Genomic DNA, 23,714 nt, shown 5'->3' on the forward strand with positions numbered 1-23,714 from the left:
CTTTTTCAGTAATGCTTTATTTATCTGGGGTCTCTTTTTTCCTCTCAATCCTTATCTTTTACTTATGATCTTCATTTCTTAACAGTTTTGCTCTTTGTTTTGAGCTATTTCTTCCATTTGATCTTCCAGACAACCAGTTCAGTTTGAAACAATGACCATTTCCCTTTTCAGTTCTTCTGTTGAATCTTAATATTGAAAGGGTTTACATTCCTAAGCCAAAGAAAGACTTTAGTCTTTTTAATTTTTATTTGTCCATTCATGAAGTATCTATTCCTCAGTGCCAGTGCCAGTGAGGCTAAATAGCAATTACAAACTTTCAGGCTGTGAAAAAAATATGGTCGTTTTTATTTTACTAAGCTAGTATCTTAGTACTGTGTCCCTTTTCCTGGGATGTAGCAGGGAGATATTTTTGTTCTCAAGCCTGTCCTGGTGCCAATATATAAGGAACAGGTACAAGGTTACAGCCATGAAGATCAGGAATGATTCAGTTCACTAGTAGAGACCACTCCCCACCCTGAAACACCAGTGCCAACAAGATCAGGTGACCACCACTATACCTTCTTGAGCAGTGGTCAGGGGCAGGGGCTCCCACTCCAAAACTCAATTGTATTTATTGATATTAAGTGTCGGGTTCCTCTAAGAAGACCATAAAATCTATGATCTTCTTCTTGCCTTTTCAGCATTTCTCTAAAACTCCTAAATGTTCTTCTTGCCTTTTCAGCATTTCTCTAAAACTCCTAAATGATGAAAACCCAAGCAAGGAATAACATGGCATTACACTCTCCTCAACAGAAATCCAAGATCAATACCGAGTTAGATGTTATACTGAATGTCATATGTCAGGCTAGAATTATAGAGTGGGATTTTGTTTTTCCATTATGTAATTCATTATGTTTCCTAGGAAGGATGTGATTCAGGGCTTTGAACCAGTTTAAAAATGATTCAGTCATGGCCTTTGTAAATACATGTTGCATAGCAACCGACTTTGTTGCGCTTTGAATTTTGACCCACTCAAAGATGGTGGCCAGTAACACCACTTTGAATGTTATGGGAGCCTGATGTGAAAGACTGTATTATTGGCAGGACTGTGGAGAGCAACACACATTCAAAGTGGTGCAGTTGGCCGCCATCTTTGAGCAGGGTGCCGTTGTTTGTTTCCTGGATCAAAAATTTTATGGCAGCAGATTAAGTTACTATGCGATGCATATTTACATCATCCATGGCTGAACCATTTTCAAACCAGTTCAAAGCCCTGGTGTGATTTATTAGGTTTGATTGACTCAGTAGCATGCACTTGGCTGTATATATATATATATATATATATATATATATATAGTAGCATGCATTTGGCTGCATATCTCAGAACTGCCCCATAAGGTTTCCAAGGAGTGCCTGGTGGACTTGAACTGCCGACCCCTTAGTTAGCAGCCCCTAGCACTTAACCACTAAGCCACCAGGGTTTCCGTCATAGTATCCAGGGATGTATAAATCTGTTCAAGCACTTTGTTTTCATTTAGTTTCTGATTTTGTTGACAATAATTGTTTTGTAAGCACACATCACTTTTCTCTGAAATAAATTCAGACCCATTTAACTACAGTTAAGATAGCAAACGTAACTATACAATTATACTGTAGTTTTAGACACCATTAAACCTGGCACGTTGTTGATTCAGTTTGCATATAACCCATCTTTTGTGGTAAACATTGACGTTCTGTGGTCCTCTTTTAACTCATAACAGAATATTTTTGTCTCTTTAACTTTATTCCTTAGAAGTAACAAAATCCTTCTGCTTAAATAATCTTGATTTTTATCTTCAGTATTTTCTGTTGTCCTTAAAGCTATTTAATTGGTTTTGTTCTTTAAAGCGTGCACTTTAGGTTCATAAACCATGAATTTTAGGACCACATCTTTGATGGCCTTCATCCTTATGAAACGTGACATCAAAGATAGCAATTTTATTTGCATCATTGGCCAGTGCCTAATTATCTTTCCCGCCTCTTCATTCTTAGAGTGCTCTTTGATGTCGGCAGAAGCCTTGTGCTTTGAAAGACTGTAGAGAATGGTCAAAGGGGCCCTTCTTTTGCTGAGTCTGTGTACCACTGAAATATTAAATAATGGTATTATGTTAGAAATAGAATGTAACACAACTGTGGAAATTAAAGTAATTACTCATCTATTTGCAAAAGCAAAGCCTTTAATGTATCTCTGTATGCACGGGGAGATAATTTCTCTCTCATATAACGTGGGTAGATAGAGGCTCATCTTTAAGAGAAATCAGGATTAAAGCAAAACTGGGATGGCTAAATTGGGAGTTAGGAGATTATGCTTGGTCGAGGAGAGCATCTGTGGAGCTGTAACAATACTCAGAGTCGTAAAGGGCTTTGGTCTGTTAGGAGAAGGCAAAGCTACTGTAATCTTAGAATATGGAGGGAGAAAAAGGCAAAGCTGCTATAAGCTCAGAATGGCTCAGGTTTCATGAACATAGCACACATGGTTTAGGGGTGGAAACCCTGGTGGTGTAGTGGTTAAGTGCTACGGCTGCTAACCAGAAGGCTGGCAGTTTGAATTCACCAGGCACTCCTTGGAAACTCTATGAGGCGATTCTGCTCTGTCCTATAGGGTTGCTATGAGTCAGAATTGACTCGACGGCAGCAGGTTTGGTTTTTTTGGTTTTGGTATGGGGTAAAGCAAGCAAGTGCTTTGGAGAGGTGTATCTCAAGATATCAAGTTGAATCTCAGCTTCATTTTTTTCTAGCTGCTTGATTCTTCACACATTACTTAACTTCTTTTAATTTTTTCATTTGTTAAAATGGCAAAATATTTTTAACACTTCACGATAAGAGATAACTTATAGAAAGAGTAACTGAAAAGTGTGTGCCACAGAGTTAATTTTCCTTCCTTGATTTTTCAGTAAATGGGGACAGTGAATTAGTGCCATAATTCAAAATGATGAGCTGTTATTTTTCACTCATTAAATGAATACTCGTGGTTGCCTCTACTCAGAGTTGGCGAGGGTGTGAGGAAATGGAACCTTTCCTGTGGTAGTGATGAAAAGCGTGAATTGGCACCACCTATTTATTCAGAGAGCAGTTCCACAATGTTTCAAACTGGACACTTGGCCCAGCAATTCCAGTGCAAAAATTTACCTTCCAGAAACACTTGGCAAAGTATGCCATTAGTCAGTGCACTCAGGAATGCCCATGTAGCCCTGTGTGCACATGTAAACGATTGTAACAACATGAATATCCACCACAAGGGAACTGGTCAGTGTTACCTATGGATTTGTCTGTGCTCTCAACAGTGAGTCTGCATACAAAAAAGACTGAAAATTTATTTTGGTGTTAGATATTAAAGTTTACATTATTAAAATACAATTTCAAAACCCCAGTTATCGAACTTTTAAGGTCTGCTTATAAATATCATTATTCTGTTAATAAGTCAAGTAGATTTTAGTGGTCACTTTAAGGGGCCTTTAGATGATACTTGGTTCCACTTTAATACTTAGTTAATGAAACACCTCCATGCATTTTAAATGATTTTTATACATTAAATAATCTGATATCTTTCTTAAGTACTTCAGTTGTGCAATTTAAAAACCTTTGCAAGTACTCAAATAACTTGTAAATTTAATAAGCTAAAGATTAAAATTATGAATACTCAAACTTACAAAAATGTAAAGTTAACTAAAATGATCCAGTACTTTACATGAAAATAGAGGCATTTTAATTTAAAAATCACAACTCTAAGTTACTTCATCATTCATTTTAAATTGTGGTTACAGTGTAGTCTAGTAGAATGGGTCAAATGTTCTTAAACATTACAGGTGAATAATTTTTGTACAGATTGCTTCAAGCAGAGCATTAATTTAATGGTTTCTATTTCCTTAAGTATTACTACACCTCACTCAGAACTTCCCGAGTTTGAAAGATGCTTGTCAATTAAGGAAGACAATTACCATCTCAGCTCATTGACTCTGTAATTTCAAAATGTGCTTCACAATTCCCTAAACTCGTTTGCCATCCTGTATTTTTGTTCACATCTGACAGACAAAACCCCAGCCCTTAGTGAACCCTGATCTAGAGTTCTCTGAGTGAGCCTCAGCTAGGTAGAGCTGCTGAAGAAAGTCACAATGCAGGCAGATTGGCCCGCTATAAGTTCATCTTGTTTATCTGCCATAGAGAGGCTATGATGTCACCCGGGAATCTACTCAGTTTGGAGGTCAGTTCCCTCTCCTGGTATCTGCAGTGCCATCTCAGCCTGAAAGACCTGAGTCCCCAGCCAACTCTACTGCCCCACCTCCTGTTGCATAAAGAAAATAGTAGGCATAGGAGAGGATTGCTCATTTACTTCGGCCGTACAAATATGCCTATACGCATATGCATCCTGCCTTCTTCCCTCAGGTTACAAGGGAAGAAGTGCTTTTCTTCTCCTAATTAAGAATAATTCCTCCACACCAATTTTGGTATCTCACTCAGCCTGATCTCCCTGGGATCTTATACTAGAAATTATTATTCTATATTTTTTTCACTTATACGCTCTCCCTTTCAACTGTGTCATTCCCACTGGCTTTTACCCGTTGGCTATCAGTCAATTCTGACTCATAGGGATGCTCCAGGACATAGTATAACTGTCCCATATGGTTTCCAAGGAGCGGCTGGTGGATTCGAACTACTGATCTTTTGGTTAGCAGCCAAACGCTTAACCACTGTGCCACCAGGGCATGCTCAAGTCTTTTCCACTAAAATAGAAATAAATAGAAACAAAACCCCTATCCCTCACCCCATGTCCCCCACCAGATACCCTATTTCTGTCTTTTCCTTACCAAATATTGTCTTGTGGTACACACAGTCACCGTCTCTAGTTTTTCACCTCGCACTTATGCCTTAAGCCTCGTCAGTGTAGCTGCAGCCTCCATCACGCCCCTGAAAGACCTCTTTCTAAGGTCACCAATGACTTCCAAACTTATTAAGCTACGTTGTGTTATTTGACCTCTCAGCAGCATGTGATACTGTTGACCCTACTTTTCGCAGCACATTCTTCCTCTTTTCTGTGACAACACCCTCTCCTGGTTTTTCTTCAATCTCTGGATATCCAGTTCCTTTTTCTTCAGTATTCTAATCCTCCTTTACTCTGCCATTAAATGCTGGGATTCCTCAAGACTCTATCCTAGATGTGCTGCTCTCTCATCCCCAAGGGATTTTTATCTACACCCATTCATTAAAAAAAAAAAAAAAAGAAAACCATAAACATGTATCTCCAATCCTCATGTTCACTCTGAGTTCTGTATTTAACCTCCACTAGACGCCTCCATTTAGACATCTTAACCTGTTGCCATTGAGTTGATTCCAACTCACAGTGATCCTATAGAACAGGGTAGAACTGCCCTATATGGTTTCCAAGGAGTGCCTGGTGGATTCAAACTGCTGACCTTTTGGTTAGCAGCTGAGCTCTTAACCATTATACCACCAGGGTTTCCACTTGGATATTAGGTAATCAAAATAGTGATGTTTGTCTGTTATAGACTAATTCTTAATACAATTTTCTTGGTTGTGTAGTAATGAGGAAAATAGCCTTCTTTCCAGCCCACTAGCTCCAACATACCAATTGATAGACAGTTCTCTCTTTTTATACTCTGCTAACACACTGAAAGTGCTGCCTTGACTATGAGTGGTTAGTGTGATATACATTAATATTTTTCCCATGAGCTGTGACACCTGTATAAACTTGCACGAAGAGAATGCACAGCCAATGACATTTAAGATCTTTCAGGATCCTTTTGTCCATAAAAATTCAAGGAGAGTTTGTGACAGAATGTTTTAAACTGCACAAGAAATTTATATCCTTTTCAAGCATATCCATTATTTGTTCATAATTTTCAGGTCAGTGATTCTTGAGTGAATTGGAGGTTTAAATTTTAAAGTAATTAGTTGTCAACCAGAGAGAAAAATGTGCAGTGAAACCCATGACAGCCGGAACTCAACTGCCTTTTTCCAGGTCTCGCGAGTTTCCTGCCTTTGACAGAGAACAGTCTTACCTCTTTTCTACCTCTCATTTTAGTGGAAAATATTTGAGTTTTCCTTCCCTGACAGGTTTCCGTCTTACATAGGCTCCTGCTTTCACAGGTTTTACTGTGTCGTATAAGAAAATAAATTCAGTACAATTTGCCATGGAATGAAATACAAGCAAATAAAATAAGAAATGGTGTACTTTGTCTTTTCTGGAGTGTGAGGGTTGCTTAATTAAAAAAAAAAAAATTTTTTTTTTGTTTTTTTTAGCACCTTCAAAATGAAGTCATCTGCCAGAACATTTGCAGCTATTCTTATGCAAATATTCTCCATCTCCAAAGAGACTAGACTAAAAAAAAATTCTTATGCAAATATTCTCCATCTCCAAAGAGACTAGACTAAGAGGACATAATTTTAAGAAGGTGTTATAGTTAGAAAATAGAATGAACTTCCTGACAAGTTGGTTTACTTAACAGTGGGCTCATGAGGGAGGTCATGCAGACTTCTTTCTAGGACTCCTGAGAAGCATGCAGAACGTGGACATAGATACAGATGCGTGAATCTACAAGAAAATAAGTGTTTTATGTTTTTGCAAAAAAAAAAAAAAACTTTATCCTACTTATTTAAGACTTGATACAATCTATTGTGAGTCTAAGGCCTGGCAGCCTACTTCCAAGAAATCAGCCATTCAAAACCCTATGGAGCACAGTTCTAATCTGACATACATGGAGTCACCATGAGTCAGAATTGACTTGATGGCAGCTGGTACTGGTTCAGGTAATATTTATTTATTTAAAATGGCAAAATATGTGTTGTCTGAAGGACAATAGAATAGGTTTAAAAATTTATGACCTGGCAATTTGTGGTGTGGGAAGTATGCTTATTTACAAGGTTGACGTTTCTACACATAGGCTCCTAAGTTCATCTTTTTCGAAAACACGATTTGCAGCCAACACGTCTGTTGTTCCTATGCAGGAGATTAAAATGAGCTATTTTTGTTGAAATTCAGCTGCAGAGTAAGAGAATGTTAAATCAGCTTGCCAGAAAAGTTACCTATTCTAGGTTTTGTTTCTTTCTATTAAACTTTTAGTATGTTCTTTCCTATATATGAGAAAGCCTCATCTTCATTAAAATTGACTCTTCCTCCTTTGAATGTGAGATTATTTTGTTCTTACAGAAATCTAAATTTAACCTAGCTTTTCCCTCCAAATGCAATAATGCAATTTGTGTTGGGGCTCATCAGGAAAGCCTGTCACTTTGCATTCTCAAGAGTTAATAAATTGTGTATACAATCTATGTGAAAAGGAAAACTATGCCTTTTTCACATATTTCTGTTGCAATTTTGTAGGAAATGTGGATCACCAAATGGTTCAATCCTTGTGAAACTGACCTTCCTCTGATTTCTCATTTCTCTTAAAACTGCAACAACAACAAAACAACCTCAAAGTAAAAACTATTTGGTTTATGATTCACACCTGCTTTTAAAAAAAATATATATACTGATGGCCCCCGATACCCTTTTAGCTCAGTGATAAAGTCACTCTTGAGTTTTACCCTTCAGCCAAGGATTAGACAGGCCCATAAAGCAAAATGAGATTAAAGGGGCACAACATCCCAGGGACAAGGACTAAAAGGCAGGAGGGGACAGGAAAGCTGGTAATGGGGAACCCAAGGTCGAGAAAGGAGAGTGTTGGCATGTCGTGGAGTTAGCAACCAATGTCACAAAACAATATGTGTACTAATTGTTTAATGAGAAGCTAGTTTATTTGATAAACCTTCATCTAAAGTCCAATTAAAAAAAAAATACTAGATCTGGCAAAACTATCATTGAAAAAGTGGGCAAAAAAAGAAAACGAAACAAAAAAAAGTACACTGAGCATCCTAGGGGTTCATTGACATAAATTATAGCAGAGAGAAGAATAGAGTTGAAATATCCCAGGGTGGTATAAACAGTTAATACACTCAGCTGCTAACTGAAAGGTTGGCAGTTCAAGTACACCCAGAGATGCCTCAGAAGAAAGACCTGGCAGTCTAGTTCCAAAAAATCAGCCATTGAGAACTCTGTGGAGCACAGTTCTACTCTGACACACATGGGGTCACCATGAGCCTGAATCGACTCAAGTACAACTGGTTTAGTCTAAATCAGTCCTTCTTAAACTTTAAGGGGGGTATGGATATTCTGAGTATCTTGCTAAAATATGCATTCTGTTTCAGTGTGTCTGGAATAGTATCAGAGTCTGCATTTCTAACATGCTCTCAGGTGATGCAGATGCTGCAGGTCCACAGACCGCACTTTGAGATGCAAGGGTCTAATGGACTGTCCTTAGTGTTTAACAAACAGTCTGCCTAAATATCATATGTGACACATATTTATGAAAGAACTTTATCATGATCATAACAGCTGGACAATGAAACAGTCATCTGCTAAGGGACAGAGCTCAAATATTAACTTACCTATAAAGACTCACATGGATCTCATTAGTAGCGTCTTCCTAACTGAGCTACCCATAGAACTAAAAAAAAAACCCCATCCTGTCTAGTCGATTCCAACTCATAGTGACCCTATAGAACAGAGTATAACAGTCCCATAGGGTTCCCAAGGAGCAGCTGGTAGATTGGAACTGCTGACCTTTGTGGTTAGCAACCGAGCTCTTAACCAGGATGCCACCAAGGCTCCACCCATAGAACCAGAAAAACCAAAATCAGATTGTTAGAACTAAATATCAATAGAAAAACCTAGACTGCCTAAAATATATTTGTTGATTCTGTTTTGATGTTCTGAAATATTTTCAAACAAGCCAGAAAAAAGAAAATCTTTGCTAGGTAAAGAGGAGTCATAAAAGTGTAGATGGCTGTGGGGCCAGACAAGGCATACCAAAAAGTGAAGAGGGCTAGGAGTAAGGAGTGGATGGGGCTGTGTGTTCTGGAAAGGACACTCTTCATTCCATCATTGCCATACAGCAAGGTGGGCCTAGCATGACCAGGACTTCGAGCTTTTCAGGAAAAACCAAAAATACAAATTTCATGCAAAATTTCCCAATTAAAAAATGTTGACTATTAATGTAAATTCTTTTAAAATATCATGTGGGCCAAGAAAAGCACATCTGTGTACCAGATACAGTCTGTAAGCTACTCATTTACAATCTCTAGTATAGAACGCACTGACGTTTTCTAATGCACTTCTCATGATTGAAAATATGAATTTTCAAAATGAAACTTTAAAGCTTTTTGTGTTTAGATACTTTAGTGTCAGACAAAATAGTCTCTGTTTTATGCATTTGGAGGTATTGGTATAAGATCATAAAATCTATCTTTCCTTACTTCATATTCCAGATTACAGGACAGGCCCGTGTTTCACTCAGGTCAACAACCAAATGTGCCAAGGGCAGCTGACAGGAATTGTCTGCACAAAGACTCTGTGCTGTGCCACCATTGGACGGGCCTGGGGCCACCCCTGTGAGATGTGTCCAGCCCAGCCTCAGCCCTGTCGAAGGGGCTTCATCCCCAACATCCGCACTGGAGCATGCCAAGGTGAGTCAGCTGTCTGCAGATGTGCACTGAGTCCGGCAGAGCAGTCCCCAACACGTCAGGCCTCTTTCCCCTGAATTTGTGGTTTCTGACACTGCAGATGGTAGCTTTTAACACAATATGCATTTCCAAGAGGGACCTGATTAATCAGCCAGATTAGAGATGGTTTATCATTTAGCTACCTAGTAAACAATTACATTTCAACTCTTGACATTAATGGAGAAGAAGAGATAACAGATCCTAGGGAAAACTTATGAACAAGTAAATTTTAAAAAAAATTGCAGTTTGAAATACTTAATAGAGTCAGAGGATGAAGCACTTTGTGCCTTCATCCACATCCCACTAATCCCCTACCCCCAATCTGCCTACTCAGAACTCGTTAGTTGCCGTTGAGTCAGCCCCAACTGACGGTGACCCCATGTACAACAGAACGAACTGTTGCCTGGCCCTGCATCATTCTCACGATGGTTGGTATGCTCAAGTGCATTGTTGCAGCCACTGTGTATTTTGAGTGCCTTCCAACCTAGGTGGCTCATCGTCCAGATCTCTTTCAGCTAGTATTCTGGTGTGATTCATAGGGTTTTCACTGGCTAATTTTTGAAAGTAGATTGCAAGGCCTTTCTTCTAATCTGTTGTAGTCCGGAAACTCCACTGAAACCTGCCCACCATGGGTGACCATGCTAGTATTTGAAGTACTGGTGGCATAGCTTCCAGCATGCCAGGTAGCAACATGCAACCCTCCACGGTGCAACAAACTGACATATATGCCAATACCTCGGAAAAACGTTTTCTGACTCTCTCCTAATCTCATTCAAATAGTGAGAACCTAAGCCCAGGTACCAGAGAGAAGGGATCTGCCCCATACATTATTGTTATTAATAGTGTCCTCAAAGACAAGGTCCCTGTTGATATACTACTGCCAGAAATTCAGGCTGGTTTCAGAAGAGGATGTGGAACCGGGGATATCATTGCTGATGCCAGATGGATCCTGACTAAAAGCAGAGAATACCAGAAGGATGTTTACCGGTGTTTTATTGACTATGCAAAGGCATTTGACTGTGTGGATCATAACCAACTATGGATAACATTGGGAAGAATGGGAATTCCAGAACACTTAATTGTGCTCATGAGGAACCTTTACATGGATCAAGAAGCAGTTGTTCAGACAGAACAAGGGGATACTTACTGGTTTAAAGTCAGGAAAGGTGTGCATCAGGGTTGTATTCTTTCACCATACCTATTTAATCTGTATGCTGAAGAAATAATATGAGAAGCTGGACTATTTGAAGAAGAACGGGGCGTCAGGATTGTTGGAAGACTCATTAACAGCCTTCGTTATGCAGATGTCACAACCTCGCTTGCTGAAAGTGAAGAGGACTTGAAGCACTTACTAATGAAGATCAAAGACCACAGCCTTCAGTATAGATTGCACCTCAACATAAAGAAAACAAAAATCCTCACAACTGGACCAGTGAGGAACATCATGATAAACAGAGAAAAGATTGAAGTTATCAAGGATTTCATCTTCCTTGGATCCACAATCCACAGCCATGGAAGCAGTAGTCAAGAAATCAAAAGACGCATTGCACTGGGCAAATCTGCTGCAAAGGACCTCTTCAAAGTGTTGAAGAGCAAAGATGTCATCCTGAAGACTAAGGTGTGCCTGACCCAAGCCGTGGTATTTTCAGTCGCATCATATGCATATGAAAGCTGGAGAATGAATAAGGAAGACCCAAGAAGAGTTGACGCCTTCGAATTGTGGTGTTGGCAAAGAATATTGAATATACCATGGACTGCCAAAAGAACAAATAAATCTGTCTTGGAAGAAGTGCTGCCAGAATGGTCCTTAGAAGCAATGATGGTGAGACTGTGTCTTACATACTTTGGACATGTTGTCAGGAGGGATCAGTCCTCGGAGAAGGACATCATGCTTGGCAGAGTACAGGGTCAGGGGAAAAGAGGAAGGCCCTCAACAAGGTGGATTGACACAGTGGCTGCAACAGTGAGCTCAAGCATAACAACAATTGCAGGGACGGTGCAGGACCGGGCAGTGTTTCGATCTGTTGTGCATAGGGTCACTATGAGTCGGAACTGACTCGAGGGCACCTAACAACAACAACAACAACATCGAGCTCTAGGATGGCGGTTCATGTCCTGTAACATAGCAGTAGGATTAGAATCACAGGAAAACAGGAATTATTCACAGAAATTATATTACTCATATTCGATACATGAAGTTAAATTTATTTGTTGTAATTAAATAATATACAAAATTAGACCTGAAGTCTTTCAAACTGATGTGAATAAGCAAAGGCAGAGACGGAGATGTTATCTTCCCAACCCACATAAAGGCCAGAGGATTGAAAGCCAGTCCAGTGCTGTAAAGCCCTAAGAGGAGAGTTGTGGTTTGAGGGGGCCTTTACATACCTTTTTTTTTTTTTTTTAACATACCTTTACTTCATTGAATAATAAGATGTGAGCTCTCTGTATAATTTGGTAAATACCTTTTGACAACAAATGTAGCTGCCAAAATTTTTTAAGAGTTTTATTATTTTAAAAAGATGATATTAAAAACAGTCTATGTGTAAACTTTTTTCAAGTTAAAACTATAGAGATTCCCAAGAGAGGACCGTATCACTCACAAAGTAACTACTTGATTTTTAATTGCATGTAAAAGTCTTGTCAGCGGTAGACTTAAGGTTTTTTTTTGTACTTTAGATGAAGGTTTACAGAGTGAACTAGTTTCTCATTAAACAATTAATACACATATTGTTTTGTGACACTGGATGCCAACCCATGACATGTCAATGTTCTTTCTTCTCAACCTTAGGTTCCCCATTACCGGCTTTTCTGTCCCCTCCCCCGCCCCCCACACCTTCTAGTCCATGCCCCTGGGCTGATGTGCCTCTTTAGGCTTGTTTTGTTTTATGGGCCTGTCTACTCTTTGGCTGAAGGGTGAACTTCAGAAGCGACTTCACTACTGAGTTAAAAGGTTGTCTGGGGGCCATACTCTCGGGGTTTCTCCAGTCTCTGTCAGACCAGTAAGACTGGTCTCTGTAAGTTGGAATTTTGTTCTACATTTTTCTCTAGCTGTGTCCAGGACCTTCTATTTTGATCCCTGTCAGAGCAGTCTGTGGTGGTAGCTGGGCACCATCTAGTTGTGCTGGACTCAGTCTGGTGGAGGCTGTGGAAGTTGTGGTCCATTAGTCCTTTGGACTAATCTTTCCCCTTGTGTCTTTGATTTGCTTCGCTCTCCCTTGTTGCAGATGGGGTGGGATCAGTGGAATAACTTAGATGGCCACTCATAAGCTTTTAAGATCCCAAACGCTACTCACCAAAGTAGAGTGTAGAACATTTTCTTTAAAAACTGTGGTATGTCAGTTGAGCTACATGTCCCCCACGACTGTGGTCCCCAGCCTTCGGCCCAGTAATTTGGTCCCTCAGGAAGTTCAGGTGTGTCTGTGAAGCTTCCATGACCTTGCCTTGGTCAAGATGTGCTGACTTCTCTAGTATTGTGTACTATCTTAGCCTTCACCAAAGTAACCGCTCATCTATTGTCTATAGCTAGTGTTTTTCCCTCCCCACCCTAATAACCATTAAAGATTGTTTCTTTCTGTTAGTAAACCTTTTCTTAAGTTTTAATAATACAGTATTTGTCCTTTTATGATCGACTTATTTCACTCAGCATAATGTCCTCCAGATTCATGCCAGTAATGTTGGGGTGAAGTGGTATCTCGTTGTAATTTGATTTGCATTTCTGTGAGACTGGTGATTGCAAGCATTTCCTCAGGTATCTGGTAGCCACCTAAATGTCTTCTTTGGTGAAGTGCCTGTTCATATCCTTTGCTCATTTTTTTAAAGGGATTATTTGTCTTTTTGTTGTAAAGGTGTTGAATTTTTCTATAGATTTTAGAGATTAGACTTTTTTTGGATTTGTCATACCAAAAATTTTTTCCCAGACTGTAGGCTCTCTTTTTACTCTTTTGGCGAAGTGTTTTGATGAGCACGTGTTTAATTGCATTGAATTTGTAGATGGCTTTGGGTAAAATGGACATTTGCACAATGTCGAGTCTGCCTATCTGTGAGGATGGTATGTTTTTCCGTTTATGTAGGTCTTTTTGTTTTCTTGCAGTTGTGTTTTGTGATTTTTCTTTTTGTAGATCTTTTATGTCCCTGGATTTATTCCTAAATTTTTATTTTTTAGTGGCCATTATAAATGGTATTGATTTCCTGGTTTCCTTTTCGTAGTTCTCTTTATTGGTGTATAGGAATGCAACTGTTTTTTGTATATTTATTTTGTATTCTACTCTGCTGAAACTTTCTGTTAGTTTCTGTACTTTTCTTGGGGAGTCCTTTGGGTTTTCTATGTATAGTATCATATCATCCACAAGTAAGGATAGTTTTATTTCTTCCTTACCAATTTAGATGCCCTTTATTTCTTTTTCTTGCCTTATTTGTATAGCTAGGACTTTCAGCACAACGTTTAATAGCATAAAAGGCATCCTTGTCTTGTTCCTATTCTCAGGGGGAATGTTTTCAGCCTCTCCCAGTAAAGAATGATGTTGGCTGTTGGTTTTGTATTAAAAAACCCAAACCGAACCCACTGCCGTCGAGTCGATTCCAACTCATAGTGACCCTATGGGACAGAGTAGAACTGCCCCATAGAGTTTCCAAGGAGCACCTGGCGGATTCGAACTGCCGGCTTCTTGGTTAGCAGCCGTAGCACTTAACCCCTATGCCCCCAGGGTTTCCTGGTTTTGTATAGATGCCCTTTATAATGTTAAGGAATTGCCTTTCTATACCTATTTAATTGAGAGTTTTTATGAGGAATGAGTATTGGACTTTATCGAATGCCTTTTCTGCATTGATTGAGATTTTCATGTGATTCCTTTGTTTTATTTATGTGGTGGATTATGTTGATTGATTTTCTAATGTCGAACCATCCTTGCATACCTGGTGTTAATCCCACTTGTAGTGTATTATTTTTTTTTATATGATGCTATTGGCTGGAATTTTGTTAAGAATTTTTGCATCTATATTCATAGGAGATATTGGTCTGTAATTTTCTTTTTTTTTAGTGTCTTTGCCTGGTTTTGATATCAGAGTTATGCTGGTTTTGTAGAATGAATTTGGAAGTATCCGTTCCTTTTCTGTGTTCTGAAATAGTTTGAGTAGTGCTGGTGCAAGCTCTTCTCTGAATGTTTGGTAGAATTCTCCAGTGAAGCCATCTGGGCCAGGGCTTTTTTTTGTTGGGAGTTTTTTTTTGTTTTTTACCTTTTCAGTCTCCTCTTTTGTTATGGATCTGTTCAGATTTTTGACTACAGTTTGTATTAGTTTAGGTAGGTAGTGTGTTTCTAGAAATTTGTCCATTTCCTCTAGGTTTTCAAATTTGTTGGAGTATAGTTTTTCATAGTACTCAGTTATGATCCTTTTTATTTCTGTTGGGCCTGTTGTAATGTCCCACATGTAATTTCTTATTTGGGTTATCTGCATTGTTTCCTATTTTGCTTTTGTCAGTTTGTCCAGTGGTTTGTCAATTTTGTTGATCCTTTCAAAGAACCAACTTTTGGATTTGCTGATTCTTTCTGTTGTTTTCTTCTATTCTCTATTTCATTAATTTCTGCTCCGAACTTTATTATTTCCTTTCTTCTGGTGGCTGTGGGCCTCTTTTTCTCTTCTATTTGTTTGTTCGAGTTATATAACTAATGTTTTGATTTTGTCCCTTTTTCGATGTGTGCATCTATTGCTATAAATTGACCTCTGAGCACTGCTTTTGCTGTGTCCCAAAGGTTTTGGTAAGATGTATTTTCATTCTTTGATTCTAGGAATATTTTTATTCCATCTTTGATTTCTTCTGTTACCCAGTTGTTTTTAAGCAACGTGTTATTCAGTTTCTATGTATTTGATTTTTGTCTCTTGCTTTTCCTATTGTTAATTTCTACTTTTATGGTGTTGTGACCAGAGAAGATGCTTTGTGTTATATCAGTGTCCTAAGATGTGGTGTATTCTGGAGAACATTCCATGTGCATTAGAAAAGAATGTAAACTTTGCTACTGTTGGGTAGAGTGTTCTATATATGCCTATGAAGTCAAGTTGGTTGATTGTTGCCTTAAGAGCTTCTGTATCTTTGTTGAATTTCTTGCAGGTGTTCTGTCCATTACCGAGAGTGGTGTGTTGAAGTTGCCTGCTATTATTATGAAGCTGTCAATTTCTCTTTTCAGTGCTGTTAGAGTTTTTTTCATGTATTCTGGAGCCCTGTCATTAGGTGTGTAGCTATTTATTATGGTTATGTACTCAGGGTGGATTGCCCCTTTTATCATTATATAATATCTTTCCTTGTCTTTTTTGGTGGATTTTGTTTCAAAGTCTGTTTTATCTGGGGTTAGTATTGCCACACCTACTCTTTTTTGGTTGCAGTTTGCTTGATATATTTTTTCTATCCTTTGATTTTGAATATATTTATGTCTTAGTTTCTAAGGTGTGTCTCTAGTAGATAGCATTTTGATGACTCCTGTTTTTTATTCATTCTATCACTCTCTGTCTATTTATGGGTGCATTTAAGCCACTTACATTCAGTATGATTATTAGTAGGTGTAAGTTTATTGCTGTCATTTTGTGGGATTTTTTTTTTTTTTTTTTGGTGACGCTAACATTTTCCTTGCTCCTCTTACTCCTGTGCTGAATTCCTTTTTTTGTGGATTTTTTTCTCATTTCTTTCTTTGGTAGCTGTTCCGTTTACCAAGACTTTATGTTTTTCTTCTTTGTTTTGACGAGTTGGTTTGTTAATTTTCTTCGTGGTTACCTCAAAATTTACTCCTTTCTTCCTAAATTTAAACCAGTCTTTTATTACTTGATATTGCCTTGAGTTCCTCTCCATTTGGTGATTCTATACCTACACCATTTATTCTTTCTTTTATTGTTCCAACGTTGTAGTCATTTACAGATTGACCTCTTTGGTTCCCTGTTGTAAATCATTTAGTTTTGGTTTAAGAGTACATTACCTAGGTTGGTTTCTGGCTGATACTGTCCTGTGTCCTAGATTCAGGTTGTTGTCTAATATTCTTGGTTCTCTAACTGAAGGATTCCTTTTTATAATTCTTATAATCTTGGTTTGATTTTTACATATCTCCTTAATTTCTCTTTATCTGAAAATGTCCTAATTTCACCATCATATTTGAGAGAGTGTTTTGCATGATGTATTGTTGTTGGTTGGCAGTTTTGTTTATTTGTTTGTTTCAACTTTTTAAATATGTCATCCCATTGCCTCCTTACCTGCATGGTTTCTGCCGAGTAATCAGAGTTTAGTCTTATTGTTTCCCCTTCATGGATGACTTTTCGATTTTCTCCAGCTGTCTCAGGATTCTTTCTTTGTCTTTGGTTTTAGCAAGTGTGATTATGATATGTCTTGGTGATTTCTTTTTTAATCTGCCCTGTATGGATTCTTTGAGCTTCTTGGATGGTCAGCTTTTTATCTTTTGTGATATTAGGGAACTTTTCTGTCAGCAAATCTTCAATGATCCTGTCTGTGTTTTCCATTTTCTCTCCCTGTTTTGGAACTGTGATCACATACAAATTTTTGCTTTTGATTGTATCCCACATCATTCTCAGGGTTTCTTCATTTTTCTTCATTCTTTTCTCTGATTTCTTCTCATGCAAAGTGGTATCCAAGGATTTGTCTTCAGTTTCACTGAACCTGTCTTCCATTGTTTCATATTTATTCCTAAAAGGTACTATTGCCCTGTCCATTTCTGAAATCTTGTTGTTTATCTTTTGGATTTCTAATTGCTGTTTTCGTATGGTTTCCAGCTGTTTATTTTCCTGAATTCTTATATTTCTTTGTCTGTGTTTTGCCTGATTTTGTCTGTATTTTCCGTAATTTTGTCTGTTTTTTCCTTGTTTTTCTCTGCATTTAATAACTTCATCTCTTGGAGAACCCTGAATATTAGTGTTTTGAATTCCCTATTAGTTTTTTTTTTTTTTTAGGTAGTTCCAGTGCTTTTTCTTCTACCAGAAATCACCTGGTGGTGGTTTATTTTGGTCACTTTCTGGAACCATTCTGTCCTGTTTTTTAAAATATATTTTAATATCACCTGCTGTCTCCGGGACATTCAGGAATTATTTTCTTTGTTTATTGATTGCAGATTTGTTTGTTTTGTCTTACTTTTTTGTTTTATTTGGTTATGTCTGGGCAGGCTTACCTCACCTGTGGGCACGATATTTCTCATCACCTTGTCCAGTTGGGCAGTGCCAGTCACTCAGCTATGGTGCAACAGGCCAAGTCCAGTGGGTGTGGAGAGGTGGGTTTGGGTAGTTTGCAGCACTAATTGGGGCTGGCAGGGTAGGGACAGTGCAGGGTGGAGTCCTGCGTACCATGTGGAGTTGCACACAGCATGTACTGCTGATAGGCAGGAGAGAAGGGAGAGAATGTGATGTGCAGAGCTAAATGGGTGAGTGAAAGAAGAAAGAAAACCAAAAGCAAAAAGGAAAAAAAGTAAATAAAATGGTGGCACAGTAGGATTTGGTGGGTGGGACAGGACAGACTCAGAGAGGCTGTGTGCTGGTGGCTCTCTAGTTGAGCAGTGCGGCTCAGCCTGTCGAGAAGGGGCATGGGTGGTGCACAGGGCTAGGTGAGCAGGAGAATGGAAAGGAAAAAGGGGAAAGAGAGAGAGGAAACCAACAAACAAAAAATAAAAACAACAACAACAAAGAAAATGTGGGGGAGCCAGCTGTTGTGGGTGGGGCAGAATTGGGGTGACAGTGAGCTGATGTCTCTCTCACCAAGTGGCACAGCACAGCCAGTCAGGAAGGGGCAGAGGCAGAGCAGGACCTTGGTGGGAGGGAGAAGAAAAAGGTAGAAAGGAAAATAAGAAATAGGGTGCTAAGGGAGCTGGCCTGTGGGAGCAGCATAGACCCTGGGAGGCCGTGTGCCAGAGGCTCTCTAGCCAAGCAGTAGTGCACAGTCTGTTGAGAAGGGTGGGAGGGGTTGGCACACAAACAAGCAAACTAAATAAATAAATAAATAAAATGGTGCTGATGGAGCCAGTCAGTGATGGAGGCAGCATGCCTGTGACTCTCCAGCCAATCAGTGCAGCACGGCCCTTCAGGAAGGGGCAGGAGTGATTAACAAGGCTAGGTGCATGGAAGAAAGGATGAGAAAGAAGGGAGAGAGAGAGAGAAGAAAACAGGAAAAAAAAAAAAAAGCAAACAAACCGAAAAATATGGCACTGTGAGACCTGGTTGTCGCGGGTAGTAGAGACCTGAGGAGGCCTTGTGCCAGTGGCCCCCCAGCCAAGTGGTGTGGCAAGGTCCGTCAAAAAGGGGCAGGGACAGACACGGAGCCAGGTCGATGAGAGAAAGGAAAGAAAGAAAGGGTTAGAGAAAGAAGAAACAAAGAAGAAAAAAAATAAAACAAAAAATGGCACTGAGGGAGCCCACTGGCAGGGGCAATACAGACCTGAGGTGGCCGTGTGCCTAGTGGCTCTCTAGCCAAGTGGTGTGGCACAGTCTGTCAAGAAGGGGAGGGGACAGCACACAGGACTCGCTAAGTGGGAAAAAGGAAAGAAAGCAAGGGAGAGAGAGAGAAGCAACCAGAAAAAGCCAAAAAATCGGAAAAAATAACAAAAAAGAAAAATTGCACTGAAGGGCCTGGCTGGTGGGGATGGGTCAGCCCATGACAGCAGTGAGCTAGTGTCTCTCCTGCCAAGCAACCATGGCCCTTTGAAAAGTGACAGAGGCCGAGTAGAGGGAAGAAAGGTAGAGGATGGGAAAGTGTATTCCTGGCTACTGGGTGCTCTGTCTCCTGTTGGGAGCTTCATGAAGTTGCCTTCCCTTCCTCCCTGTCCGTGGTTCTTGGTAACTGAGATCCAAGGTGGTGAATCCGGGGGGCAGTGAGCTCTCCGGCCAAGCAACCGTGACCCTTTGGAAAGCGGCAAAGGTCATGTTCAGGGAAGAAGGGTGAGGGGTGGGAAAGCGTGTTTCCCTGGTTACCGGATGTTCTGTATCCTGTTGGGAGCTCCATGAGGTTGCCTTTCCGTATTCCCTGTCTGTGTTCCTTGGTGGCCATAGTCCAAAATGGGGAATCTGTGCCGTGTTAGCTGGTAGAGGACCTCCACTTCATAATTCTCCTTGTTCTCTGTCAGTTTCTTATTCCATTTGATGGTTGATCGAGTTCTTTATTCCTTCATTTGATGCCTAGGGTTCTAGGATTGACATTTGTATCTGTTTTACTTAGTTTTTCAGGTCTTTGCTGCAGAGGGACAGCATGGCGCTTCTGTCTGTAGCAGCACCATCATGAGGATGGTTTTTTGAGGTTTTTGTCTTTTGGATTAGTAACTACCACAAATCATATGAATGAATGATGAAATTGAGTTAAATGCCACTTTAATCTGTTGTTTACTATGGATAGTAAAATTCTATATCTTTGATATGAATATCAGTCTGATTATATAGTTATTGATAAAACAGCCATTACTTATGTAGAAGATATACTATACTATATCCTATAGACTATTTACTATACTATATAGATTTATTAGATTAGTATACAGATTATCATATCATCTATATACTTCATATAGTTTGCTATTAAGGATAAATTACTCCATAGGTTTACTAGATGTATGCTTTTTCTTTGTCCTTATAACACTTATTGTCTTCTAACATAATTGCTTACCTAACCCTGGTGGCATAGTGGTTAAGGGCTACGGCTGCTAACCAAAAGGTCAGCAGTTTGACTCCTCCAGGTGCTCCTTGGAAACTCTATGGGGCAGTTCTACTCTGTCCTATAGGATCACTATGAGTTAGAATCAACTCGACGGCACTGAGTTTGGTTTTTGGTATTTATTGTTTTTATTTTCCCCCAGCCGTGAGCTCCATGATGGCAAAAATTTGATTTATTCACTAATGTCTGTGAAGCATCTAAGACAGTGCCCAGCATGTAGTCCATGTGCAGTAAATAGCTTTTGAACTAGCAAATGGGATTAAGATTAAAATATTTCAAAAGAATACCATATTTCAGAGAAAGAAACAGTCCAAGTTGAGAAAATTCCTTAACTTCAACCGAAACATCCCAAATTATTGACTCCCCTCATTTTCTGTATTTATACAAGTTTTTCTACTTCGATGTTTTACCAAAGAGGCCTAATTTTTCAGAACACAATTATAGAAAAAATATATATATATGATCTGTTCTCAAACTTTTTGAATGCCCTTGAGTATTTAGTAATGTCTGAAGGCTTGTTTATTTGATGTTGTTTATGCAGCAGAGATAAGCTTTGCACTCCATTTGCCCAAAAATCTAATGGATTAGTACAGCAACAGGAGCAAAATGAAATTTGTCACATGGTTAAAATGCCTAGAAAAGCAAGTTGTAAAAGTTCTGCTTTATTTCAAAACCATGGCATAGTCAGAAAGTTTTCAATTAAATCCTAATCTTCAATTCAGGATATTTTAAGACTACATCTTACAGTGATGTCATTTTTCCCTTTAAATTCTTAGACTGTTACCCAAATGCTTATGCCAATTTACTTTGGAAGAGATGGGGTGTGAAAAAAATAATAAAATAGAGTAGATTCATGTCATACTTTTTTATAGTTTTATAGGGTTGCAAGCACAATTTCAGCTATTTAGATGAAAACTGTAAACAGCTTACTTAGTATTGGTTTTAAAACATGGGTCATATTAGCCAAGGTGAACGTTTCTGAAGTTCAGAACATAATAATATCCTGTGTCTGATGCAATTAGTTAATCACCTTACCTATAGCTTAAGAGAGAATGAAATACAATCTTGCAACGAACAGGATAACTTTGTGAAAAATAAGAGCCAGTAGAAAATTAAGATGCTCCTTTCTTTTTTAATTAAGTTGCTAGGAAATCAGTACATTTTTTTATTTTTAACTATTGCCGTAACGACATTTTGGACTTAAATAAACAATGTCAGAAAGGTGTATGTTCCTTAGGTGCTATGCAATATAAAGTTAGAGGTCTGCCAGAGCAATCCTTGACTGCTTTAATATTGAGAGCCCCTTAAGTTCTAGGCCTTGTGCCTAACTCTGGTCACCCACATTTAGTCTTGTATTTTCTTCTGTTTTGTTATACATTAATGAACCAACGTTTACTAGCATAAAAACCAAACCCACTGCCATCAGTCGATTACGACTCATAGCGGCCCCATAGAGTTTCTGAGGCTGTAAATCTTTACGGAAGCAGAATGCCACATCTTTCTCCTGTGGAGTGACTGGTGGGTTTGAACTGCTGTTCTTTTAGTTAGCTGAGTGCTTTAACCACTGTGCTACCAGGGCTCCATTCCTAATAACCACTGCCGCTGATTCAATTCTGACTCATAGTGACCCTACAGGCCTTAAAATTTAAATTATCATGAAAAAGATTTAAAGATGGCATTAAGCCCTTTTCCAAGAATATTTAGAGACAATATTAAATGTCAAGCTATCATGTGCATATGTTGTACTATTTTCTTACAGTTTCTTTTTTAATCTTTACAGTCTTATGGATCTCCTCTAATTAGAAGTGATGTGTTATTTAAGATAAGGGCGTGGTTTGGTGTATTTTAGCTTATCAAATGAACCGTGTCCACTTAAAATATTTTAAAATATATTAAATTAAGCTTTGCCTAATTAGCAATTTATGTTATTTTATATTTAGGAATTAGGCTTTTAAATTACTCCAAACATCTCAAAACTTACCTCTTTGGAAAAATAGAAGTTCTTATCTTTTTTTTTGGTGGGAGTAGGGGGCTGTAATCTTTTTTTTTTTTTCTAATTGTACTTTAGGTAAAGGTATACAGAGCAAACTAGTTTCTTATTAAACAATTAATACACATATTGTTTTGTGACATTGGTTGCCAACTCTGCAATGTGTCAACACTCTCCCTTCTCAACCTTGGGTTCCCTATTACCAGCTTTCGTGTCCCCTTCTGCCTTCTCATCCTTGCCCCTGGGTTGGTATGTCCATTTCTTCTCGTTTTGTTTTTTTGGGCCTGTCTAATCTTTGGCTGAATGGTGAACCTTAGAAGTGACTTCATTACTGAGCTATAAGGGTTTCCAGGGGCCATACTATCCGGGCTTCTCCAGTCTCGGTCAGACCAGCAAGTCTGGTCTTTTTTTTCTTTCTGAAAAATGGAAGTTATTAAAGATAGTTGCAGCCAAAACAAATTCATCTTGGCTGTCCATATTGACCTAGTTAACCAGATTATTACAAAGTCTAACTTCTAATTTATGCTGTATGAACACAAGCCATTGCCCTACAATCAAAAAAAATTTTTACTTAAAAAACACTGAATTATAGAAACTTCCATTTAAAGAAGCAAACTAGAGGTAGTTTTTACTCCATTCCCTAGCTTTGAACCCAGCAAACCTTGAAAGGAAGCATGGCCCTGCCAACACCTTGATTTCAGACTTCTAGTCACTAGAACTGTAAGAGAAAATGAATAACCTGAAAGTGAATAGAGAGCAAACACATTCTAAAATAAAATCCTAAAACCCCTAGTTAAAAGCAGTGATGAACTCATATATTGCTGGAAAGTCACTGGGACAGGGAGAATTTTCTTAGCATTTACTCTCAAGTGTCAGCATCCTGAAAGGCTGTTCAGTGTTTGAACTTACTAAGAGCAGAGAGCTAGAGTTGTGGATGTTCAGTTGGAGAGGAGAATGTCCCTGTGAGAAAGAGAACTGTTTCAGACCCCAGCAATAACGGGAGAGCTTAAGGAGAGACCCTGGGGACATGCGGTTTCTGGTATCCTCTACCGAGCCATCCAACCCAGACACACTTGTTGAGGTAAAGCAGGGGGAGAGAAGAGAGGAGGCAGAGATCACTAGTGAGCAGCTCAGAGCATATGTAACTTAAAGGGTGAAAGATGGGAGCCACACCACCACCTGAAAGCTGAAAATGGGCACACAAAAACACATACAAAACACAAATGGAGGCAGGGAGATTGTCGAGAAACTGTTTCAGGCATTGAGCCCAATAATATGTCCAATGGAAGTTTTTAAACCAGCTTATCTCGTCTCAGCCCTCCCCATCTGTGTGTCAGCAGGAAATGGCCCCATTTAAAGATGAGTAGTAATGAGAAAAGAATAAGCAGCCTACACTGTAAAACCTGAAGAAAGTGAAAGGAGAAAAAGAACATAAGGAAAGGGCAGATAAAAGCATACATCAAAGAAGAG

The 23,714-nt window shown here is 39.0% G+C and overlaps 1 protein-coding gene across 1 annotated transcript in view; it reads left to right on the forward strand.

The window, feature by feature from the left end:
- The window catches only part of FBN2 (fibrillin 2), a 292,375-nt gene that overhangs the window by 84,182 nt on the left and 184,479 nt on the right, over positions 1-23,714 (forward strand). The window contains exon 6 of the mRNA XM_064275596.1: positions 9,340-9,537. Within this exon, the coding sequence (XP_064131666.1) occupies positions 9,340-9,537 (198 nt within the window). The remainder of the gene's footprint in view (positions 1-9,339; positions 9,538-23,714) is intronic.

Source organism: Loxodonta africana, chromosome 2 (assembly GCF_030014295.1).
Source record: "Loxodonta africana isolate mLoxAfr1 chromosome 2, mLoxAfr1.hap2, whole genome shotgun sequence".
NCBI classification, from domain to species: domain Eukaryota; kingdom Metazoa; phylum Chordata; class Mammalia; order Proboscidea; family Elephantidae; genus Loxodonta; species Loxodonta africana.